This window comes from Lutzomyia longipalpis, chromosome 3 (genome assembly GCF_024334085.1).
Source record: "Lutzomyia longipalpis isolate SR_M1_2022 chromosome 3, ASM2433408v1".
Lineage (NCBI taxonomy): Eukaryota > Metazoa > Arthropoda > Insecta > Diptera > Psychodidae > Lutzomyia > Lutzomyia longipalpis.
Window position 1 is genome coordinate 7,131,507 of NC_074709.1, and position 19,050 is coordinate 7,150,556.

The 19,050-nt window shown below is 40.7% G+C and overlaps 3 protein-coding genes across 3 annotated transcripts; 1 reads left to right on the forward strand and 2 right to left on the reverse strand.

Annotated features, from left to right (window-relative positions):
* Positions 1-306: 306 nt before the first annotated feature.
* Positions 307-9,047, reverse strand: LOC129791749 (nuclear valosin-containing protein-like). Its single transcript, XM_055830120.1, has 4 exons — positions 8,694-9,047; positions 3,214-5,955; positions 676-900; positions 307-576 (listed from the first exon to the last, which is right to left on the reverse strand). The coding sequence occupies exons 1-4, from the start codon at positions 8,751-8,753 to the stop codon at positions 523-525; spliced, it is 3,081 nt and encodes a 1,026-aa protein (XP_055686095.1). The 5' UTR covers positions 8,754-9,047; the 3' UTR covers positions 307-522.
* A 716-nt stretch (positions 9,048-9,763) lies between these two features.
* Positions 9,764-14,592, forward strand: LOC129791750 (transcription factor 25). The gene is made up of 6 exons (XM_055830121.1): positions 9,764-10,128; positions 10,204-10,383; positions 10,521-11,439; positions 11,998-12,145; positions 13,353-14,079; positions 14,360-14,592. The coding sequence occupies exons 1-5, from the start codon at positions 9,997-9,999 to the stop codon at positions 14,032-14,034; spliced, it is 2,061 nt and encodes a 686-aa protein (XP_055686096.1). The 5' UTR covers positions 9,764-9,996; the 3' UTR covers positions 14,035-14,079; positions 14,360-14,592.
* A 1,491-nt stretch (positions 14,593-16,083) lies between these two features.
* LOC129791753 (actin-related protein 3) lies at positions 16,084-18,924 on the reverse strand. The gene is made up of 3 exons (XM_055830125.1): positions 18,701-18,924; positions 17,589-18,621; positions 16,084-16,448 (listed from the first exon to the last, which is right to left on the reverse strand). The coding sequence occupies exons 1-3, from the start codon at positions 18,742-18,744 to the stop codon at positions 16,269-16,271; spliced, it is 1,257 nt and encodes a 418-aa protein (XP_055686100.1). The 5' UTR covers positions 18,745-18,924; the 3' UTR covers positions 16,084-16,268.
* Positions 18,925-19,050: the final 126 nt, after the last annotated feature.

The window sequence follows — 19,050 nt, forward strand, 5'->3', positions numbered from 1 at the left end:
GAAAATATTTCCGAAATGTGAAAAAAGCGGGAAATTTCCCAATTTTTCACTAATGAATTTGTAATTTTATTAATTTAATGTTTTTAAAACAATAAAAGCAAAAATAATTTTCTTATTTCTTTCCTCCAAAATGTCCTGCATGACTGCAACACAACTGAAACATTTTACTTGAAACACCAAAAAACGCGCCAACTCTGGTGGAATCATTTGAAAAGTAACCGCTATAACACGTCCTTGAGGTTCAATTAATTTTTTAGCCAAATTCAGGCAAAAAAAATAATGAAAAATAGCAAAAATTCAAAAAACTTTGAGAAATACCAAATGAATCATTTTATTCAATATTTTTTTGTCTACAGTATTTCGTATTTAATTCACATTGAATCAACAAAATTTCATGTTCTTACGCAAAGTTAATTCTCTCACGAAATCCTAAAGATCTCTTCATCTTCATTTTACAATAAAATTTCTTTTTGTTTTTGTATTAAATCATCCACATTCCTTCACATTATATGGCCACCCACCTTATCCAGATTGAGATGAATATTGAATCCTGAGCTTTTCGTATTTTTCAAGTTCCTGAAATAAAGAAAATTCGTTGAAAAAATTTGAATTTTTTGTGACATTTCGGGGATGTTTTGTTGGTTTCATCAGGGGCATTTGGACACATTGACTCACCTCTGACGACACAGATGGTTTGGTTTCATCTAGAGCTTGCAGAAAGTTCTTCTTGGTCACTTTAATGTCATCCGAATCATCCGTGGTAATAAGCAGATATTCCTCAAGTGCCTTCATTGCAGCCTGTCGCAGCAATCCCGCCAAATCAGCTCCAGTGTACCCTTCCGTGAGCACAGCCAACTCCTCTAGATCCACATCCTCCGCAAGACGAGGTTCTGTGCCATTCTGGAAGAATTAATTTTTTTTAAAGTTCATTTCGCAAAAAAACTTGAAGTTTGTACACTTTTTGAATAAACTTTTCTTCCCGGAAAGTGCAATAAGTGGCTGAAAGTTGAACATTCATCCTGCCCAATGCATCAGGAAGTTTCTAAAGGATCTTAGGAACCTTCTTTGCAATACCCGGTTGATCCTTGATTTCATCATCATCATCTTTTATAGACTCAGATTTTCTCCTGAAGGTAACATCGAGGATCAACCGGGTGTTGAAAAAAAATATAAGGTATATAAATATAAATGTAAATGTAAAGTAAAATATAACGGTAAAATATAAATATATATAGCTACATGGTACAGATTAAGGAGAAAAGGGAATGTACATGGTAAGTTTCACTTACGGGCTGTGATTCTTCCTTCAGACGCCAAGTTAAATATATTTAAATGCAAAGTCTAATAGATAGCTGCAGAGTATGGATTAATCAGAAAAGGGAATGTACTGGTAAGTTTCACTTACGGGCTGTGATTCTTCCTTCAGTGATCAGTCTAAGTGTGATATTTGATATAAGTTTGGTGGTGCAAACTCTGGGGGAAGGCTAACTCGCGCATTGGCTGTGATTCGTGGCGCGAGTCATCCTTCCCCAGAGTTTGCACCACCAAACTTATATCAAATATCACACTTAGACTGATCACTGAAGGAAGAATCACAGCCCGTAAGTGAAACTTACCAGTACATTCCCTTTTCTGATTAATCCATACTCTGCAGCTATCTATTAGACTTTGCATTTAAATATATTTAACTTGGCGTCTGAAGGAAGAATCACAGCCCGTAAGTGAAACTTACCATGTACATTCCCTTTTCTCCTTAATCTGTACCATGTAGCTATATATATTTATATTTTACCGTTATATTTTACTTTACATTTACATTTATATTTATATACCTTATATATAAGGCGCCCCGCTTCGCGGGGCGCCAAATAATTAGCGTACTAATTAAACATGCAACTATATATATTTATATTTTACCGTTATATTTTACTCTGCATTTATATTTATATACCTTATATATAAGGCGCCCCGCTTCGCGGGGCGCCTAGGAATTTGCGTATTAATTAAATGAAAATTAAAACCATTATATCTCCTGAACGGCTCCATAGATTTTCTTAAATAACCTGTTGTTGGAAAGGTATTGACCTCAGCTATAACATACTGAAATTTTAACGAAATGCATAGTACAGTTTTTGAGATATTTAGACTTAAAAATTTTGGATATGCAAAATATTGACTTTGGCGCCTCTTGCGGTCATTTCTCAAAATTGCAATGTTCTAGATATTTGTAGGGCTTCACGAAACCTTTCATTTGCATTTGAGTTGATTAAAATCGGACCTGTAGAACCCGAGATATGACATGCCAACTTTGGAAGGCTATATCTCAAGAACGGCGACATAGATTTTCTTCATTTTTGGCATGGAGCTAGACAATATAGTCAACTATAACATACTGAAATTTCATCCAAATCTATCGTACAGTTTTCAAGATATTCATCGAAAACTAATCGAAAATTTTGTTTTTGATTTTTGGCCCTCTAGCGGTCGCTTTTGAAACTTTGGATGTTCTAAAAAGTTGTAGGGCTTGCTGAGAGCTTTCATTTGAGCTTGAGTTGATCAAAATCGGTCAAGCCTTTCTCGAGTTATGGCCGATTTTCGATGAAAAATTGTGGCGGCTATATTGACTAAACGGCTTGACCGATTTTCGAAAATGAGGTATCGTTGGAAAGGTCTTGATGGCCCCTACAACATATCAAAATTTCAGATTTTTAGCTATTACAGGCGCTGAGATATAGTGAAAACAAAATTTAGGGGTGTTCCAAAATGGCGGACGGAAGGGTGGGGGGGTGGATTTGACCTCATAATCGGATGTCTTCCACCTAACATTTGAACTTTGCCGTTGACCCCAAGTCTCTATCTATTACCGTTCTCTTGTTATTAAGCCTTATACGACGGACGGACGGACGGCCGGCCGGACGGCCGGAAAAGTTTTTTGGAGCATACGTTTTTCGGAATGTGGGGTCTCTAATTCGTGCTCATACCAAGTTTGAGCCCGATTGGACAACATTGCATTTTAGGTGGTACACAGAAGCTGTGCTATTCTTTTCTTCGAAAGAATCACAGCTAAAAGGTTCCTAAGATCCCTTAGAAACTTCCTGATGCAATGTGCAGGATGGATACACAAATTCCAGCCACTTAGAGCACTTTCCGGGAAGAGAAGTGTACAAACTTCAAGCTGATCAGTTCGCATTGATTTGTGGAGTTTTTTCTCACCTTTGTCAGTGCCTTGAGGATGTCACAGCGATCGTTGCTCCTTGGAATGCTAACAAAGAGTATCTTGTCAAAACGTCCCGGTCGCAGGACGGCTGAATCAATCATATCTGGCCTGTTTGTGGCTGCGAGAACGAAGACACCCTTCCTGTCCTCCATTCCGTCCATTTCTGTGAGGAGCTGATTAACAACTCGTGTCGCCCCCGTGTTCTCCGTCCGGCTGGAGCGCTTCGGGCACAAAGCGTCGAATTCATCGAAGAAGATGACACACGGAGCGGAATATCGAGCACGCAGGAAGCACTGACGTACCGCCCGTTCACTCTCACCCACGTACATGTTCAGCAACTCCGGACCCTTGACTGAGATGAAATTAATTCCCACCTCATTGGCCACAGCCTTTGCCAGGAGGGTCTTCCCGCATCCAGGTGGCCCACAGAGGAGTACCCCGCATGATGGTTCCAACTTTAACGCCTTCATCAATTTCGGGCACTTCACCGATGACGTCACGGCAAGCTTCAGCTGCTTCCGAATGTCCCAGAGTGATCCAATATCCTGCCACGTAACATCGGGCACCGTTATGAAGCCCTCACGCTTCGCCACGGGCTGTGTTGTCTTCAGCGCCTCACGGAAGTCATCCATACTAATGCAGAAATTCTCGAGATCTGTCTCTGTAATCTCCGTGTCCTTTTCCAGGAGATTCAGCTTCTCATCCAGGGAGAGCTGAAGGAGAAATTTGGGATCTTTCAGCAAACTCTCCGCGAGGGATTCCGCAGAATTCTGCTGCTTCTGGGGCTTCTGTGTGTGTTCCGGAAGGGATTTCTTGGGCGACTCGGTGATGTCAATTGTTGCTCCCTCCCCTGAGACAATTGTCACATCCCCATTCTCCTCAATATCCTGCTTCTTCTCCTCCACAATCTGTGGCTCCTCCTTCTCCTCTGGCACCTTCTCCTGCACCTCTTTTGGCTCTTCCGGCGTGTTCTTCTCTTCAACTTTCTCATCTACTTGCTTCACTGCAGCTGGCACCACTTCCTGCCCATCTTCGGGGATTTTTGCCGTTTCCGGAGGAATTTCTTCAGCTGTATCCATTGGTTCATCTTTCTTCTCCTCTTCTGTTTTCTCCGGAATCACTTCAGCACTTCCATTCTCCTTTATAACCTCCTCCGGCTTCTTCTCCGCCTCTTTCTCCGCTTGATTTGACTTCTCCGGAACGTCATCATCATCAATTACAATCTCCGGATCCCCATCTTGCTTGTCTGCCCGCGTGGATGAGGACACATCATCTGTTTCCATGAGAATGGGATCTTCATCCAAATCAACAACGGGCACAGTTTGCCTTTCGTGCGTCTTGGAATACTTCTCCAGTAATGCTTTACCATCCTTGGCGAGGATTAGCTTCATGAAGGCCACACTGGCAGCTGTCATGGTCAACGTCTCCAGATCCACACCCACAAAGCCCGGCGTCAGGGCAGCCAGGGCGTCAAAGTCAAAGGGACGCTCCAGCGGCATCTTGTCGCAGATTACACGCAAAATATCCGCTCGTGCCTCCCGATCGGGAATCCCCAAGCAAATCTCCCAGTCAAAGCGCCCCCCACGCCGGAGGGATGGATCCAGTGCCTCAACGCGACTTGTTGCCCCAATAACCAACACTTGATCCCCATTGGGCACCTTCTCCAGGCTATCCATGCTGAAAATCAGCTGGGTCACAATACGACGCTCCATGTCCTTTTGCGCATTATTCCTGTGCGACGAAATCACGTCGATCTCATCGATGAACAGCACGCACGGAGTCATGTTGACAACTTGATCGAAAATACGACGAATATGTTTTTCAGAATCCCCGGAAATGCCCGTAACTAACTCCGTAGCAGCTACTTCGACAATTGGAACTTTGAGTTGCCCGGCAATTGCGTGTGCGAGGAGAGTTTTCCCCGATCCAGGTGGTCCGTGCAGAAGGAGCCCCTTTGGGGGTGTCTTCCCAATGTGCCGATACAGCTTGGGGCGCTTAAAGTACAGCAGAACTTTCCAGATTTCGTCGAGAATCTTCTCATTGCCACCAAAATTGGCAAATTTAACTGTTGATGACTTTGCCGGTGCGTCTTTCTTCCCTTTGCGCCCCTTTGCAGCCTGAGCGTCTGTTGGAATCTCAGCTGGTGGTGGCTCTGGACGTGCTTCATCCTTCTCCGCTGTCTTTGTATCCACTTTGGCATCCTTCTTCAACTCAGCCGGGCCATCAATCTTTCGCTTCTTCGCCACAGGCTCCACATCTGCGGGTTTTGCAACAGAGGGCGGAGTCTTTAAAGCAGCAGCATCCATTTGCTTCTGAATCTTCGTCACAATAATATCCGGAGTGACTTTGCTGAGAATTGGATGCTTTTTTGCCGCCCCTTCGTCTCCACTCTCATCGCTGCTGATGTTTATGGATTCCCCCTGGGAGACTGCAGTGGCAGGAGCACGTTTGTTCCCTTTGTTATTCATATAGAGCGACTGAAGGGCATCATTCATGGGATCGCTCCCTTTTGATTGTGCATCATCCATTAATTCCAAATCCGAATTGACATCCCCCTCCTCGTCACTGCTGGGATTACTGTCCAAGCCGTAACTGTGCAAAACTGTTTTATAGGCTTGCTCAACTTGAATCCGGAAAGCTCCGGCTTTTCGTTTGTTGTACTCTTTGTATTTATCCTGGAGATCTTGGGCCATAACAGCCACATCAACATAGGTCTGGTGCACATTATCCTCCAAATACTGCAGCCCCACGTAGCCCCCAAAGAACGAAAAACAGAGAAAAAATCATTAAAAGAAACTTCCATACTGACAAGTGAACATAACCTCAAATAGAGATGAGCTATAAAATTTCATGAAATTTCAGAAAATGAAATTTCATGAAATTTCACGACTAAATTTCATTTTTTCCCAAAACCACGTGGTTGGACTGATTAAAATAAATTGACGTGCCCCTTGATTCATGAGCGCGCAGATTCTTAGATTCAAATTTGGTTTTAAATTAATTTTCTTATTATTTTCCGCTTTTTGTGATAAATGTATCGCGGTGAAATTTAGTATGGAGGTAATTATTTATTGCTCCCCCCAGTCCCCCTTTTTTGTGGTCACTAGTCACTATATCATTTTTTAAAAAATTGTTAAAATTTTAAATATTTGCCCCTTAAAAGATATGAAATCAGCATTACATCTCTGTAATAGATTTTGGGGATCCACAAATAATTGAATTGTACTAATCAAATCCACTCCCCCCATAAAAACTCCAAAGAAAAAAAAAACATTTTTTCCTATTTTCGGTTTTCTTTACTCGGATCTTTTAACCCTTGGAATGCGGAGCGGGGTCGTTGAACGACCCCAGCGCTCTATTTCGTGCTATAACTCAATAAATATAAAAGATAGCGTTCCCATCTTTTGGAAATAAGTTCCTTGGTTATCTGAGGAGGTTGTGTAAAAATTTCAGCTCAATCCGACCACCACAAGAAAAGTTATTAAGGAAAATGTAGAAGAAGGGAATTCAAAAATTCGTGTAACGGTCATGCTGCGGAAAATTTCTTAGAGCATAAACAACATAAAACATAATTAGAAGCATGTAAATGTGCAAAACAATAAAGAATATTCGAGAAATATTGCCATTTATCACGTTGCGGGAAGTAAGGGGAATGTGGGGAAGAGTGGAAAAAAATAGCAGTTGCGGTCAACTTCGTGGCAAATTTCTCAAGAAGAAATTGTGAAAAGTGAGTGAAAAATGTTTTTCCCGAATATCTCCTTCTAAGTGTTTTAGGGTAGCAAATTTGTGGTGCAGGGTGCAAGAGGACTATATAAGGAATCTATAGGCACTAACCCGACAACTCCAGGTTGTATAATTTGGGAGAAAATTGGCCTTCTTTTTGGGGTCGTTCAACGACCCCACCTTCGCATTCTACGTAACTACCAAGGCCTCCGCATTCCAAAGGTTAAGTAACTAATGTATTTGGGGGATTCGGATATTTTTACACGCAATATTATTCTCAACTACCTAAAGCTCCCCTTTCAAGTGCTCCCCAAAAGGAATATTCAAACGATAGAATTTTATATTTTAACGCATTAAATTATGAAATATCAGCTATTAATCGTTCAATGAGTGTTATATTAGTGTTTCGTCTTTTGAATATTCTTTGTGGGGAGCTGTTAAAGCTCCCCTTTCAGTAGATAAGAATAATATACTTGATGTCATAAAAAACTGAGTCTCCACAAATGCATTACTTAAAATATCACAGCAAAGAAAGTTGAATATTGGTAAAACATCAGGTTCTTTGACTTTGGGGATCTTAAAGGGTGGATGTAGATTTGGGTCACAATACAATTGTGGGATTCCCCACAACGTATTACACAGATTAATCATTAGGGAGCAAAGAATTTAAATTTTACTCAAAAAAATTGAAGTTTGCATCGGGACTACATCAAGGGGGACTGGGGGAACAATTAGTCTATCCCCAGCGACCCCCATACTAAACACTGCATGCAATATGTTTATCACAAATAGCCAAAAATTAAGGAAAAGGAATAAATTTTGAAAAAAAATGTGTGCCCATGAATCAAGGGGTGTTTCATTCAATAAACAACGCTCTGAAGTTGCATCACCAAAAAAATTTGATAGAAAAGGAATTTATGACCGAATGTATGAAGGATGATCCTCTATCGCAGAACAATTTAAACTCATCTCATCTTGTAGGGGAACATAAAAAATAGAAGAATCGCGAGAGAAACTCCCGAATATCCACTGGGATCACATAGAAAAGTGCAGTGAAAGTACAGTCCGGGAAAACATAACCTCAATTTGGGAACAACATTTAAATGAATAGGAGGAACTCCATTGTGTTCGACCAGCGTGGCATCGAGACCTCTTGAGCTTCTTTATAACCTTCCCAACCCCCCCTGCCTACCCGAATGAAGATTTGAATGATTTTTGCTTTACTTCTGTCTCCACTCCAAGAAGAGAAAAAAAAACTCAACGACGGGAAGTCCGGAAAGACAGAAGTGAAGCAAAAATCATTCAAATCTTCATTCGGGTAGGCAGGAAAAGTTGGGAAGGTTATAAAGAAGCTCAAGAGGTCTCGATGCCACGCTGGTCGAACACAATGGAGTTCCTCCTATTCATTTAAATGTTGTTCCCAAATTGAGGTTATGTTTTCCCGGACTGTACTTTCACTGCACTTTTCGATGTGATCCCAGTGGATATTGGGAAGTTTCTCTCGCGATTCTTCTATTTTTTATGTTCCCCTACGAGATGGGTTAAAATTGTTCTGCGATAGAGGATCATCCTTCATATGTCGTTGCATAAATTCCTTTCATTACTTCTATATAAATCTTTCACGATTTAGAGGTATATTTCAAATAAATTTGTGAAATTTCACCGATTGTGAAATTTCACCATCTCTAACCTCAAAACAATCGGCTTTGCAGGCAAACTACAATTTACAGCAGAAATCTCCCGGAATTCTCACCTGTTTCACCCTAGTGATGATATTGGGATCATACAGCAGAGGTTTATCCTTCTTAATCATTGCAGAATCCTGATTTTTTGCCCAATTTCGTGTAAAACAAATCTGCGCGTCTTCGGCCGCTCGTTTTCTTCTTCTCCCGCAACGTTACGCCAAACTTTACTTCAAAAATACACAAGAGGTGTATTTTTTAGAAAGTTCACACCACCTGCAGCACACTAAACACGGGGAAATTCTTCTAAATTATTTATTTTCACCGTCAAACACGCTAAAATTTTCTTTGAACCGCTTTTCCACCACACACACCACTCTTCTTTTACACACTTTACATGGAACCCAGTAAATAAGCAAAGGTGGAATTTCCGAAGAACATCCAATGAATTTCCGCAGTGCTTCTGTACAGTAAATGGAGGAAGGTTTGGAACGTTTTATTGTTTTATTTTTTATTCGTTTGTGTGAATTTTTTTTCAACAATTTTCTGAATTTTCTATTGGATATTTGTGTGTGAGCAAAGAATGATTTTTAGAAGAATTTTTGGATTTCTTTTCAGTGAAAAAATCAAGCTTATGAAACTTTTCGCGTCTTTCTTATACAACTTGTTTTTTACAAAAAATCAATCAGAGTATTGAATATACTGTTAACCTTTTTGCGTTTTTTGGATCATACGTTGACCCAAACATGAAACATTTTATTTTCCCAATCATTTATGAATGGAATTGTTTTTCCTAGTAAGAAATACATGAAATTCACGCAGAAGTCGAAGAAAATGGTTTTGCCTGAAAAAGGTCCTCTGAGATCGTTTATAAGAATAAATATCGGGATAACAGAGCGCATGTTTCAATGTTTTTATGGTTCACGCTGGATGCGAAAGGGTTAATGAATAAATAAATGATAATAAATTAAAGAAAAAATTCAAGAAAATAAAATCTTTCATTTAATTTCTCACTCAAACCACTCAAAGAAGCTTTGCCTGGAAAATGTCCAAGGATAATTCCACAGAAATGTCTGGGACAATTTCCCCAACCCCTTGAAACATTGGTTAAAGGGAATGTTATTAAAATCCAATAACTTTCACTGTAAGGTGTGGGAAATGCATGCCAGGTGGTGCATTTAAAAATAGGGTGTTTTTTTTGCGTGAAAATGCGTAAATAATTGCACGAATCACTCGTACATTGGGGCATAATTACAAAACAATTGCGTGAAGACATTTGCAAGTACCTCCGGGGACAATCAGTGTGGGTTTTGCTGTGAAAAGACGCTGAAATTTGCTTCATTGTTCGTTGTGGGAGGAAGAGAAAAAGCGGAAATGTCATCGCGAGTTCTGCGGAAGCTCCATGGTGAGGAAGCACTGCAACTGCCGGAGGATCAGCTGTCGGATGTTGAGACTGAAATTACGGGGGGCACGAAGAAGAAGCTCAACATCAATCGATACGATTTGGTAAGGAGAGGAATGGAAAAAAAGTTGTCAAGTTGGCGTCCGGATGTCATTGATTTTCCTTTTTTGTTTTTGCAGCTCAATCAGCAATCCCCGTCCGAGAGTGAGGTGAAGGAGGATGACAATGAGACAGAACATGCCTCAGCTGCCAGCAATGCCCACACCTGTGAGCAGGCAAAGAAGAAAAAGAAGCGCAAAAAGAGGAAGGGAGGGAAGCAATCAAGTGCCCAAAGACGCAGCTCTGAGGACAATGCTGAGGTGAGATTTATCCGGGAGTTTTCCGGGAATTTGGTTTTTCATTCTCCTACAATTGGAGGCTGCACAGATGATTGACAATAGTTGTGAAATGGAAGAAAAAAGGGATAGAGTTCTTATCAGGAAATTCTCCTTATCAGGTGGATGTAATCACGAAGACTGTTCGCGAGGTGGACAAACTCTTTGGCGAAGCGTACGAATTGCCCGCATCTCCCGTGGCCAAGAGCGCCGTGGGCTGTGATTCAGCCGGGAAGTCGCTCCTTGCGGTTCAGCATAAGAACCTCAATCCGTCGTATGAGATGAAGAGGATGTTTGGGAGTCGCGTTGTCCAGGCGGAGCAGGCAAAGAGGCGCAATACGCGCGGACAGCGCCCCCTCAAATCCACATGGTTGGTGAATGTGAAGGAGAATTGGCCCCCTGTGGGTAAGACTGGCATCTCAATGACCCAAACAGCTGCTCCGGAAGTTCCCGGAACATCCCGTGTGCTGGACAAGGGTGTCACATACTTCACGTTTGAGCACAGTCAGTCCTACCGGCAGGTGCAGAATAAATTTCTCGCCGCCGTGGAGAGTATGGATTCGGATAATATAATTCAGATTATCAATCAGCAACCCTACCACGTGGATTCGCTCATTCAGCTGAGTGAGCTGTGCAAGATGTCCGAGGACAATGCAATGGCATCAGAGCTCATTGAGCACGCCATCTTTGCCCTTGAGTCCTCCTTCCACAACTCCTTCAGCCTCACATCCGGCAATTGCCGCCTCGACTACCGCCGTCAGGAGAATCGGGCACTCTTTGTGGTACTCTTCAAGCATGCTCAGTACCTCGAGGCACGTGCCTGCTCCCGCACTGCCCTCGAAGTGGCCAAGCTGCTGCTCTCACTGGATCCCATCAATGATCCACTCGCCATCATTCTCGTCATTGACTACTACGCCATTCGCGCGAAGCAGTACGAATGGCTTGTTGAGCTCTACAATGAATGGGAGAGCTCCAATAATCTCTCCCAGCTACCCAATATGGCCTATTCCTACGCCTTAGCCCTCTTCCTCATCCACAAGGGTAAGTTTCACTCAACTGACAATTGTTCCGGATTTCTAACCTAACATTTTCACCATTACATTCAATGGGGATGAATGAGACAGAAAATCAAAATTGTACTGAATTTATGGCTGTATGGATGTCGAAATGACGTCCGGCCCTGGAAAACATAAAAAGAAGAAGAAGAAGTGTTGAATTTATGTGAATATCTTTGGTTAGAAATCCGTGTAAATATTGGACAAACCAATACACTTTTCCTTCCCGGATAGTGCTCTAAGGGGCTGGAATTTGTGCATCCATCCTGCCCATTGCATCAGAAAGTTTCTAAAGGATCTTAGGAACCTCCTTTTCAACACCCGGAGGATCCTTGATTTCATTTAGGGATCAAAATTTGACTCTTCCTATATAGATAGATTTTTGTTAAGAAATTAAATCAAGGATCAGCCGGGTGTTGAAAAGGAGGTTCCTAAGATCCATTAGAAACTTCCTAATGCAATGGGCAGGATGGATACTCAAATTCCAGCCACTTGGAGCACTTTCCGGGAAGAAAAGTGTACAAATTTCATGTTTTTCTCCTAGAAAATGACTGTTCAGGCGCTGATTCCGCTCTCCAGTATGCTCTACTTATGTTTCCGGGTGTCTTGAGGCCTCTTCTGGACGCTTTGTCCATTCAAATTGATTCCCGCGTCAATGGGCATAGCTATTTTAGCCCCCTGACCTGCAACAGGTTAATATTTCCTCGACGTTTATCTTTATTAGCTATGTTTCTTTCAGACACAGCTTTTGTGTACCGAGCAAAATCGAAAGTCGTCAGATTGGGCTCAAACTTGGGATGAGCGTAAAAAAAAAACGTATGCGCCAACAAATTTTTTTTTCCGGCCGGCCGGAACCTATCGCCTAATTGCGAGAGAACGGTAATAGATAGAGACTTGCGGTAAACGGCAAAGTTTAAAAGTTGACTGGAAGACGTCCGATTATGACGTCAAATTTTACCCCCCACCCCCCGTCCGCCATTTTGAATAACCTCAAAATTTTGTTTTTGCTATATCTCAGCCCCTGTAATAGCTAAAAATCTGAAATTTTTATATGTTGTAGGGGCCATCAAGACCTTTCCAACGATACCTCATTTTCGAAAATCGGTCAAGCCGTTTAGCCAATATGGCCGCCACAATTTTTCATCGAAAATCGACCATAACTCGAAAACGGCTTGACCGATTTTGATCAACTCAAGCTCAAATGAAAGCTCTCAACAAACCCTACAACTCTCTAGAACATACAAAGTTTCAAAAGTGACCGCTAGAGGGCCAAAAATTAAAAACAAAATTTTCGATTAGTTTTCGATGAATATCTCGAAAACGCCATTATCGATTTACTTCATTTTTTGATATATTATAGCTTACTATAACATCTATTTATAAAAAAAAAAAATTTAAAAATTTATGTCGCCATTTTGAAAATATTGAGTTTCAACTTTGACATGTCATATCTCGGGTTCTACAAGTCCGATCTTGATCAACTCAAGTGCAAATGAAAGGTTTCGTGAAACCCTACAAATGTCTAAAACATTGCAACTTCGAGAAATGACCGCGAGAGGCGCTAAAGTCAAAAAAAAAAAATTTCGAAATCGAATATTTCGAAAATGCCATTATCGATTTACTTTATATTTTAATATGTTATAGTTGAGGTTAAGACCTTTCCAACGATAGCTCAAACTCGAAAATCTATGGATCCGTTCTCGAGATATGGCCTTCTAAAGATTTCTTAGGGTATGACTTTTCAACTTTTCCCGACTTTGCGCGTATTTAAATGAATTCGCGTTCTAGTTTGCTCTCACAAAATTGGTACACTGAAAGAAACACAGCTCCCGTAAGCTTGGTCAGCTTACCCGTACATTTGTTTTTCTAAATGAATCCTTTTGGGGCTCTCTCTTCCAGCCATCCGGCTGCCCTTCAGCAACTCACATCACTCTATGTGGTGCGATCGAAGATAATTTGGCGTGATCAGGAGATTCTGCCGTGGTTGGAGCGCAATGTGAACACTGTGTTGGATCGTGTGGATGCCAAGGATGAGATTGTTGCGGAATTCGCCTTGAAGCGATCACAGCGCTACGTGAGTCCCCCGCGGGCTATTCTGCGGCACATTGTGCTGGCGGATTTCAAGGAGAAGGTCCCCCTGGCGCCATTTATTGCCAAGGAAACCGACCCCATCCTCATGTACGACCCCCTGCCACCGCTGGACTCCATCAACATCTACTCACGCCCCATTTTCACACCAACGAACAGCGTTCAGCTGCAGAACTCCTCACCCTTCTCCATGTTCTTCCAGAGCCTCCTGCCGAGTTTCTCCGTGAATCAGGCAGCCCCTGGTGGTGGTGGTGGTAATAGGGCCGCTGTGGCACCCCTTGCAGCAGACGCCCAACAAGCGCTGGAGGATGACGATGGAGTAGCCGGAGCGCAGGGCTTTCAGTCCTACACGGAATTCCGGAATTCCCTGAATTCCGTCGTGGACGCCCTGAGGGATTTCCTCACAAACATTCGCGTCCCCGAGCGCCCCAATGATGCCGACGTGGATGAGAATGAGAGTACAGATGATGAGGCGAATGATTATTTGACATAAGACGTGACTCGCGCGCGGCTGAACATTGATGGACGCATTCTCAATGTAAGTTTATCTTGTGATGTTTTTTTTTTTCTCCTCCTCCTATTTTATCTTATTAATCTTTTGAAGAAAAAAAAATGAAAACTCCCCAGTGTGACCCCCAAACAATGTCCCCAAATGAAGACTTTCCCTCTCGAAGAGGAGAGTTTTCTCACGTTTTTTTCTTTTTAGCTAGAAATATTATCTCTCTCTCTCAGTTTATAAATCTTATATTAAAAGAAAAATATAACGATGTTCATGCAAAATATTTAATGTTTGTGAATTTATGAAAAACAAATTATAGCGCATCCAGAGCTTCATCCAACGCAAAGAAATTCTTTAATTTGCAATAAAGAGAAAAATCATTAAATTAACATTTTTACAATGAAATTCAATTGAGAAGAGAATTCTACTTAAAACCTACTTTTTTCACATTATTATGTTAATTTATGCTTCACAATTTAATTTGTAAAAGAAAATATCAAATCTGTAAATTTTATTCATTTGAAAATAATAAAGAAATTCCTCAGAAACTCATTAATTATTTTTAGGGGAGACCCGGGACGAATTAACTCGATTTGCGATTACAATGCTAAGATTTCTAAGATTTTATTTCGCTGCATAATGGTGGTTTAACGGATATTTGCATGAAGCATATGCTTCATCTGAAAGTTAATCTTCTAACCAGAAAAGTTAGTCTGAGCGAAAAAGGATTTAATTAACTTTGTGTTTAGATTCTATGCGAAGAGTATTAAATTAGATTTGGATTAAAGGATGTTTATCTAAATGAAAATCTTCGGATTATTTGTTAAGATTCGAATTATTCCTCAAGGAAATTCCTGATTATTCGTCAAGTTTTCAGATTATTCATAACAAAGATTCGGATTATTAGAATAGAATAATTGTTTATTAAATCCAAGAGATACATTATGATCTATAAGCGAATTATTCGTCAAGAAGATTCGGATTATTCTTCAAAATGATTCGGTAAAATATTTAAAGTGTTCAAAGTATTCGACAGATAAACACCCCTTGATTTGGATAGATTTGACATTTCCCTGCAGGAAAAATAATTTACAGACAAAAATGGGATTAAAAAAAAGAAGCAAACTGATGGTTCAAGCCCACTGGGGGTAGTTATCTCAGCTATTCGCCTCTAGTTAAGCACGAAAACAACTACTTTTTATTGCTTATATTGCTTGTAAAATGCTCAAATTCAAAGTTTTTTCATTCTTTGTTGGAAACTTCATAAAATAATTACTTTTGATAACAAAAAATACAAAAATTTAACAAAAATAAGGTTAGATTCTTTCTGTCAGAAGAAAATATGACAAATTTAACGAACTGTTTTCTTCTACGAACAATTTAAAAAAAGAACAAGAAGAAGAATTTATTTCGACTACAACTGTGCCCCATTCTCCCCTATAATTAGAGGAAACTTTGAGAAATTGATTTCTTTTGAGAAATTTAATTTCTTTTCAAAAATTCGATTTCTTTTGATTTAAAAAACCTCAAAAATAAGAAAATCTGAAAATTTATTCTAAGTTAATGTAGTTTCCAATGGATGAAGCTCTCAATATTTATTCAACCACCCCCCTCCCCATCCTAGAATTAAATTTATATATTGTACAACCGCAAAAGAAAAATAAATAAATAAAAGAAAAATCAATGATTGTGTAGACACTTCTCGTGAAAAAAAAAATGTAATAAAAAATATTAAAAATATCAGACACGTAAAGAAAAAATAAAATCTTGTATTGTTTCCATTGTAAGTTTAAAGGAAATAAAAAAAACTCGTAAATATGCAGAAACATTTTAATCTAATAAGTAAATAAATAATGAAATTATCTAGATGGAAGGATGAAGAAGTGATTAAAAAAAGGAAAAATAGGAAAAATATTATTAAATGTAATGAAGAATAATGTAAAATGTCTCAAGAAAACTTCTTTGTTTATTTTTCCTTTTTCTTTCTCATTGTCTATTCACTAAAAAAAAAAAACTCCAATATTGTAGAGAAAAAAAGAGAAATTTTGGGGCAAAAAGAAAAAAAAAATAAAACACTTTATTGATTACAAATTTGAAATACCTTGATAAAATTGAATAAAAATGCAAAATGACATTGTTGTATGCATACCAGCAGCGTTGTCTCGTCGTCTCTTATTGCGCCCGGAATGTGCGGCAGTGCGCCAGACATGGTGCTCCTCCTCCGTAAATTAGGTCATTGTACCGAAGACGGGATTGTGGCGGCAAATGCTGGGCCCGTACTCCTCGTAGGAGGCCTTTGTGTGGCAAGCCTGGTAGAATTCCGGCATAGCGGCGAACATGCTGCCACCGAACCACACGGCGTATCTCTGCATGTGGTGCGAAATGACTGATACGTCGATTGGCTTTGGCTGTGCGATAAGAAAAGTCAATCATAACGCGTCCAGTTATAACAGTTGGGATACCACAACATGTAGAAGTTTGTTTATGAGTTGTAATGCGATTTGTGAGCAGAATTAGTGGACAATATTGATTTTTTTGTGAAATTCAGTAGGTAATTTGATGCATAAAAATGGTCATATCTCTAGTTCTATAACACCTACAGAAATTTCTTGACTAGTTATGGAAAGGTCTTTAAACAAGCTATAATTTGAGATAGATTTTGATACTTTTCAAGATCAATTTCAGAACATAAAATAGCAGTTTTTGGCATTTTCTGTCCTCAAGGAACAGTTTTAGAGGCCTTTGATGTTCTAGAAAATTGTAGAGTTTTGCAAAACCTTTAATTTGATACCAGGTTTAGCAAAATCGGACAATCAGAACAGAAAATATAGCTATAACAACTTTTAAAATTCATGAATTTTTCAAATGGCCATATCTTCTAAACAGCGAGATATATTTTCTTCATTTTTGTACTGGTGAAAGATATTGAGTGAGGCTACAACATATCAAAAATTCAAGGAAATCGACAATGGGGATTCGCAGATATTGCCCCTTAAAGTTAGGTAATTTTTGTTTTTGATTTTACGCCTCTTGCGGCAATTTTTGGAACTTGGAATGTTCTAGACACTTGTAGGGCTTCTTGAAACCTTTCATTTGATACCAAGATGGCCAAAATCGGTTAAGCCCTTTTCGAGTTATATCGAAAAAACACTTTTTGCTTTAGGCCGCCATATTTGCTAAACCGCTCGACCGATTTTCAAGTATGAATTATCGATGAAAACGTCTCACTGAGCTCTAAAACATACTAAAATTTCAGACCTCTAGCTACAAGGGAAGTGGTTGACAGTAGTTCAAAATGGCGGACGGCGGCCATTTTGGATTTTGAAAATACGAAAAAATGAAATTTTACACCCACATTTCTATAGAAAACTTCAAACCGAAAGTCTCTATCTCTTGCCGATGTCTAAAACGTGCTCATACCAAGTTTGAGTCGAAGTTTTCCGAAGATTATACAATACATCGTATGCCACGATTGTGGTATACCAACTAATTCAGAGATATGAAAGAATTCCTCGAGAGAGGAAGTAAAAGGAAAGAAAAAAACTCACCTTAATCCTTCCTTCGCTCAAATTCTCACTGATCCGCAATCGTTGATCGACGGAGCGTTTAATGTCCCGCTGGAGGCGTCGCCCAAAGTCCCGGAACATGGTGGAGCCCCCACTGAGAACGATGTTGTTGTACAGCGGACGTCGTACGTCAATGGGGCAATTTTGGATCACATTATCCACAATCTCCGACAGGGGTGTGGTGAAGTCGGGATTGGAGAATTCGGGATGGAAGAAAATCTCTGGGCCGAGGAAGCGCTCGTAGCCCACGTCGACGCCAAAGGGGGCCTTTGTGACGGCATTGATGCCCTCATAGTGACGAATCCACTTACTCGGCTCCGTGTCGTACTTTGCAAACTCCTTGGCAATGTCCGGGCAGATGTAGCAGAATTTCTCCTTGATCGCTTTAGCCGTTTCCAGGCTCTGCTCGGGCGGAATGCCCACCTCACGCTCACGCAGGAGGCTCTGGATGAAGGAGGTGATATTCCGTCCAGCAATGGGGATGTGCTTGATGCACGATCCAATGACATAACCCTCAGCTACGGGAATAACGTGCGTCACCCCATCACCGCTATCAACGACAATTCCCGTCAATGTGCGCTCCTCCACGGGACGTGAGGCCCAACTTGCAGCCAACGCCAGCACAGCCTGTACGGCAATGTAGAGTCCGGGAACATTGAATGTCTCAAACATAATCTCAGCCGTGTACTCTCGATTCTCCGGCGTATTTAGGGGTGGTTCTGTCAGCAGGAAGTGATGATCCTCAGGCTCAGCACGTAAATACTTGAAAATACATTGCTCCAGGAAACGCTCCATGAGATCCCAATCCTCAACAAGCCCATGCCGTACGGGATACTTGACAGCATACCCGGTTGCATTGAATGCTTCATCCCCAATGAAGAAATCCAAATCTTCCACACCCTTTGTGACACGCCGGGCATTTTGATCCCCCACACGGGCACTCTCCTTGATTGCAATTGCCGATGGGATGATGAATTGGGGCTCCTTATTGGCGGCAAAGCCCAATTTGGTGTAGCTGTGGGAGAAAGAAGTGAATGCCCCCAAGATTAGGCCGCTGTGTGCTGCATTTGAAAAGCACCGGATTGTGTATTTACCCTGTTCCTACGTCAATAACACACGCTGGTAGCCTTCCGGTCATCCTTGTACACCTTCCTGAATTGTTTTTGCCAAAAGAAAGGGCCTCTTGGGTGGTTTTTGGGGGTTTTTACACCAAAAAATAATTCCACCACACCTTGAAAATTCACAAATGACTAATGATTCGATCTATGTTGCATGTTTTGTGTTTCACCATGAGAAACATCGTCTGTTTCACGGTCAAACTGTGCATTTGTTCAATGCAATTTACACCGTTTACACGAATTGATCAAGCAATCGACGATATTTATTTTTTGTTTCATGCGTTTTGCGTTTCATTGAATGGGAAACACACAAAAACAAACATGAA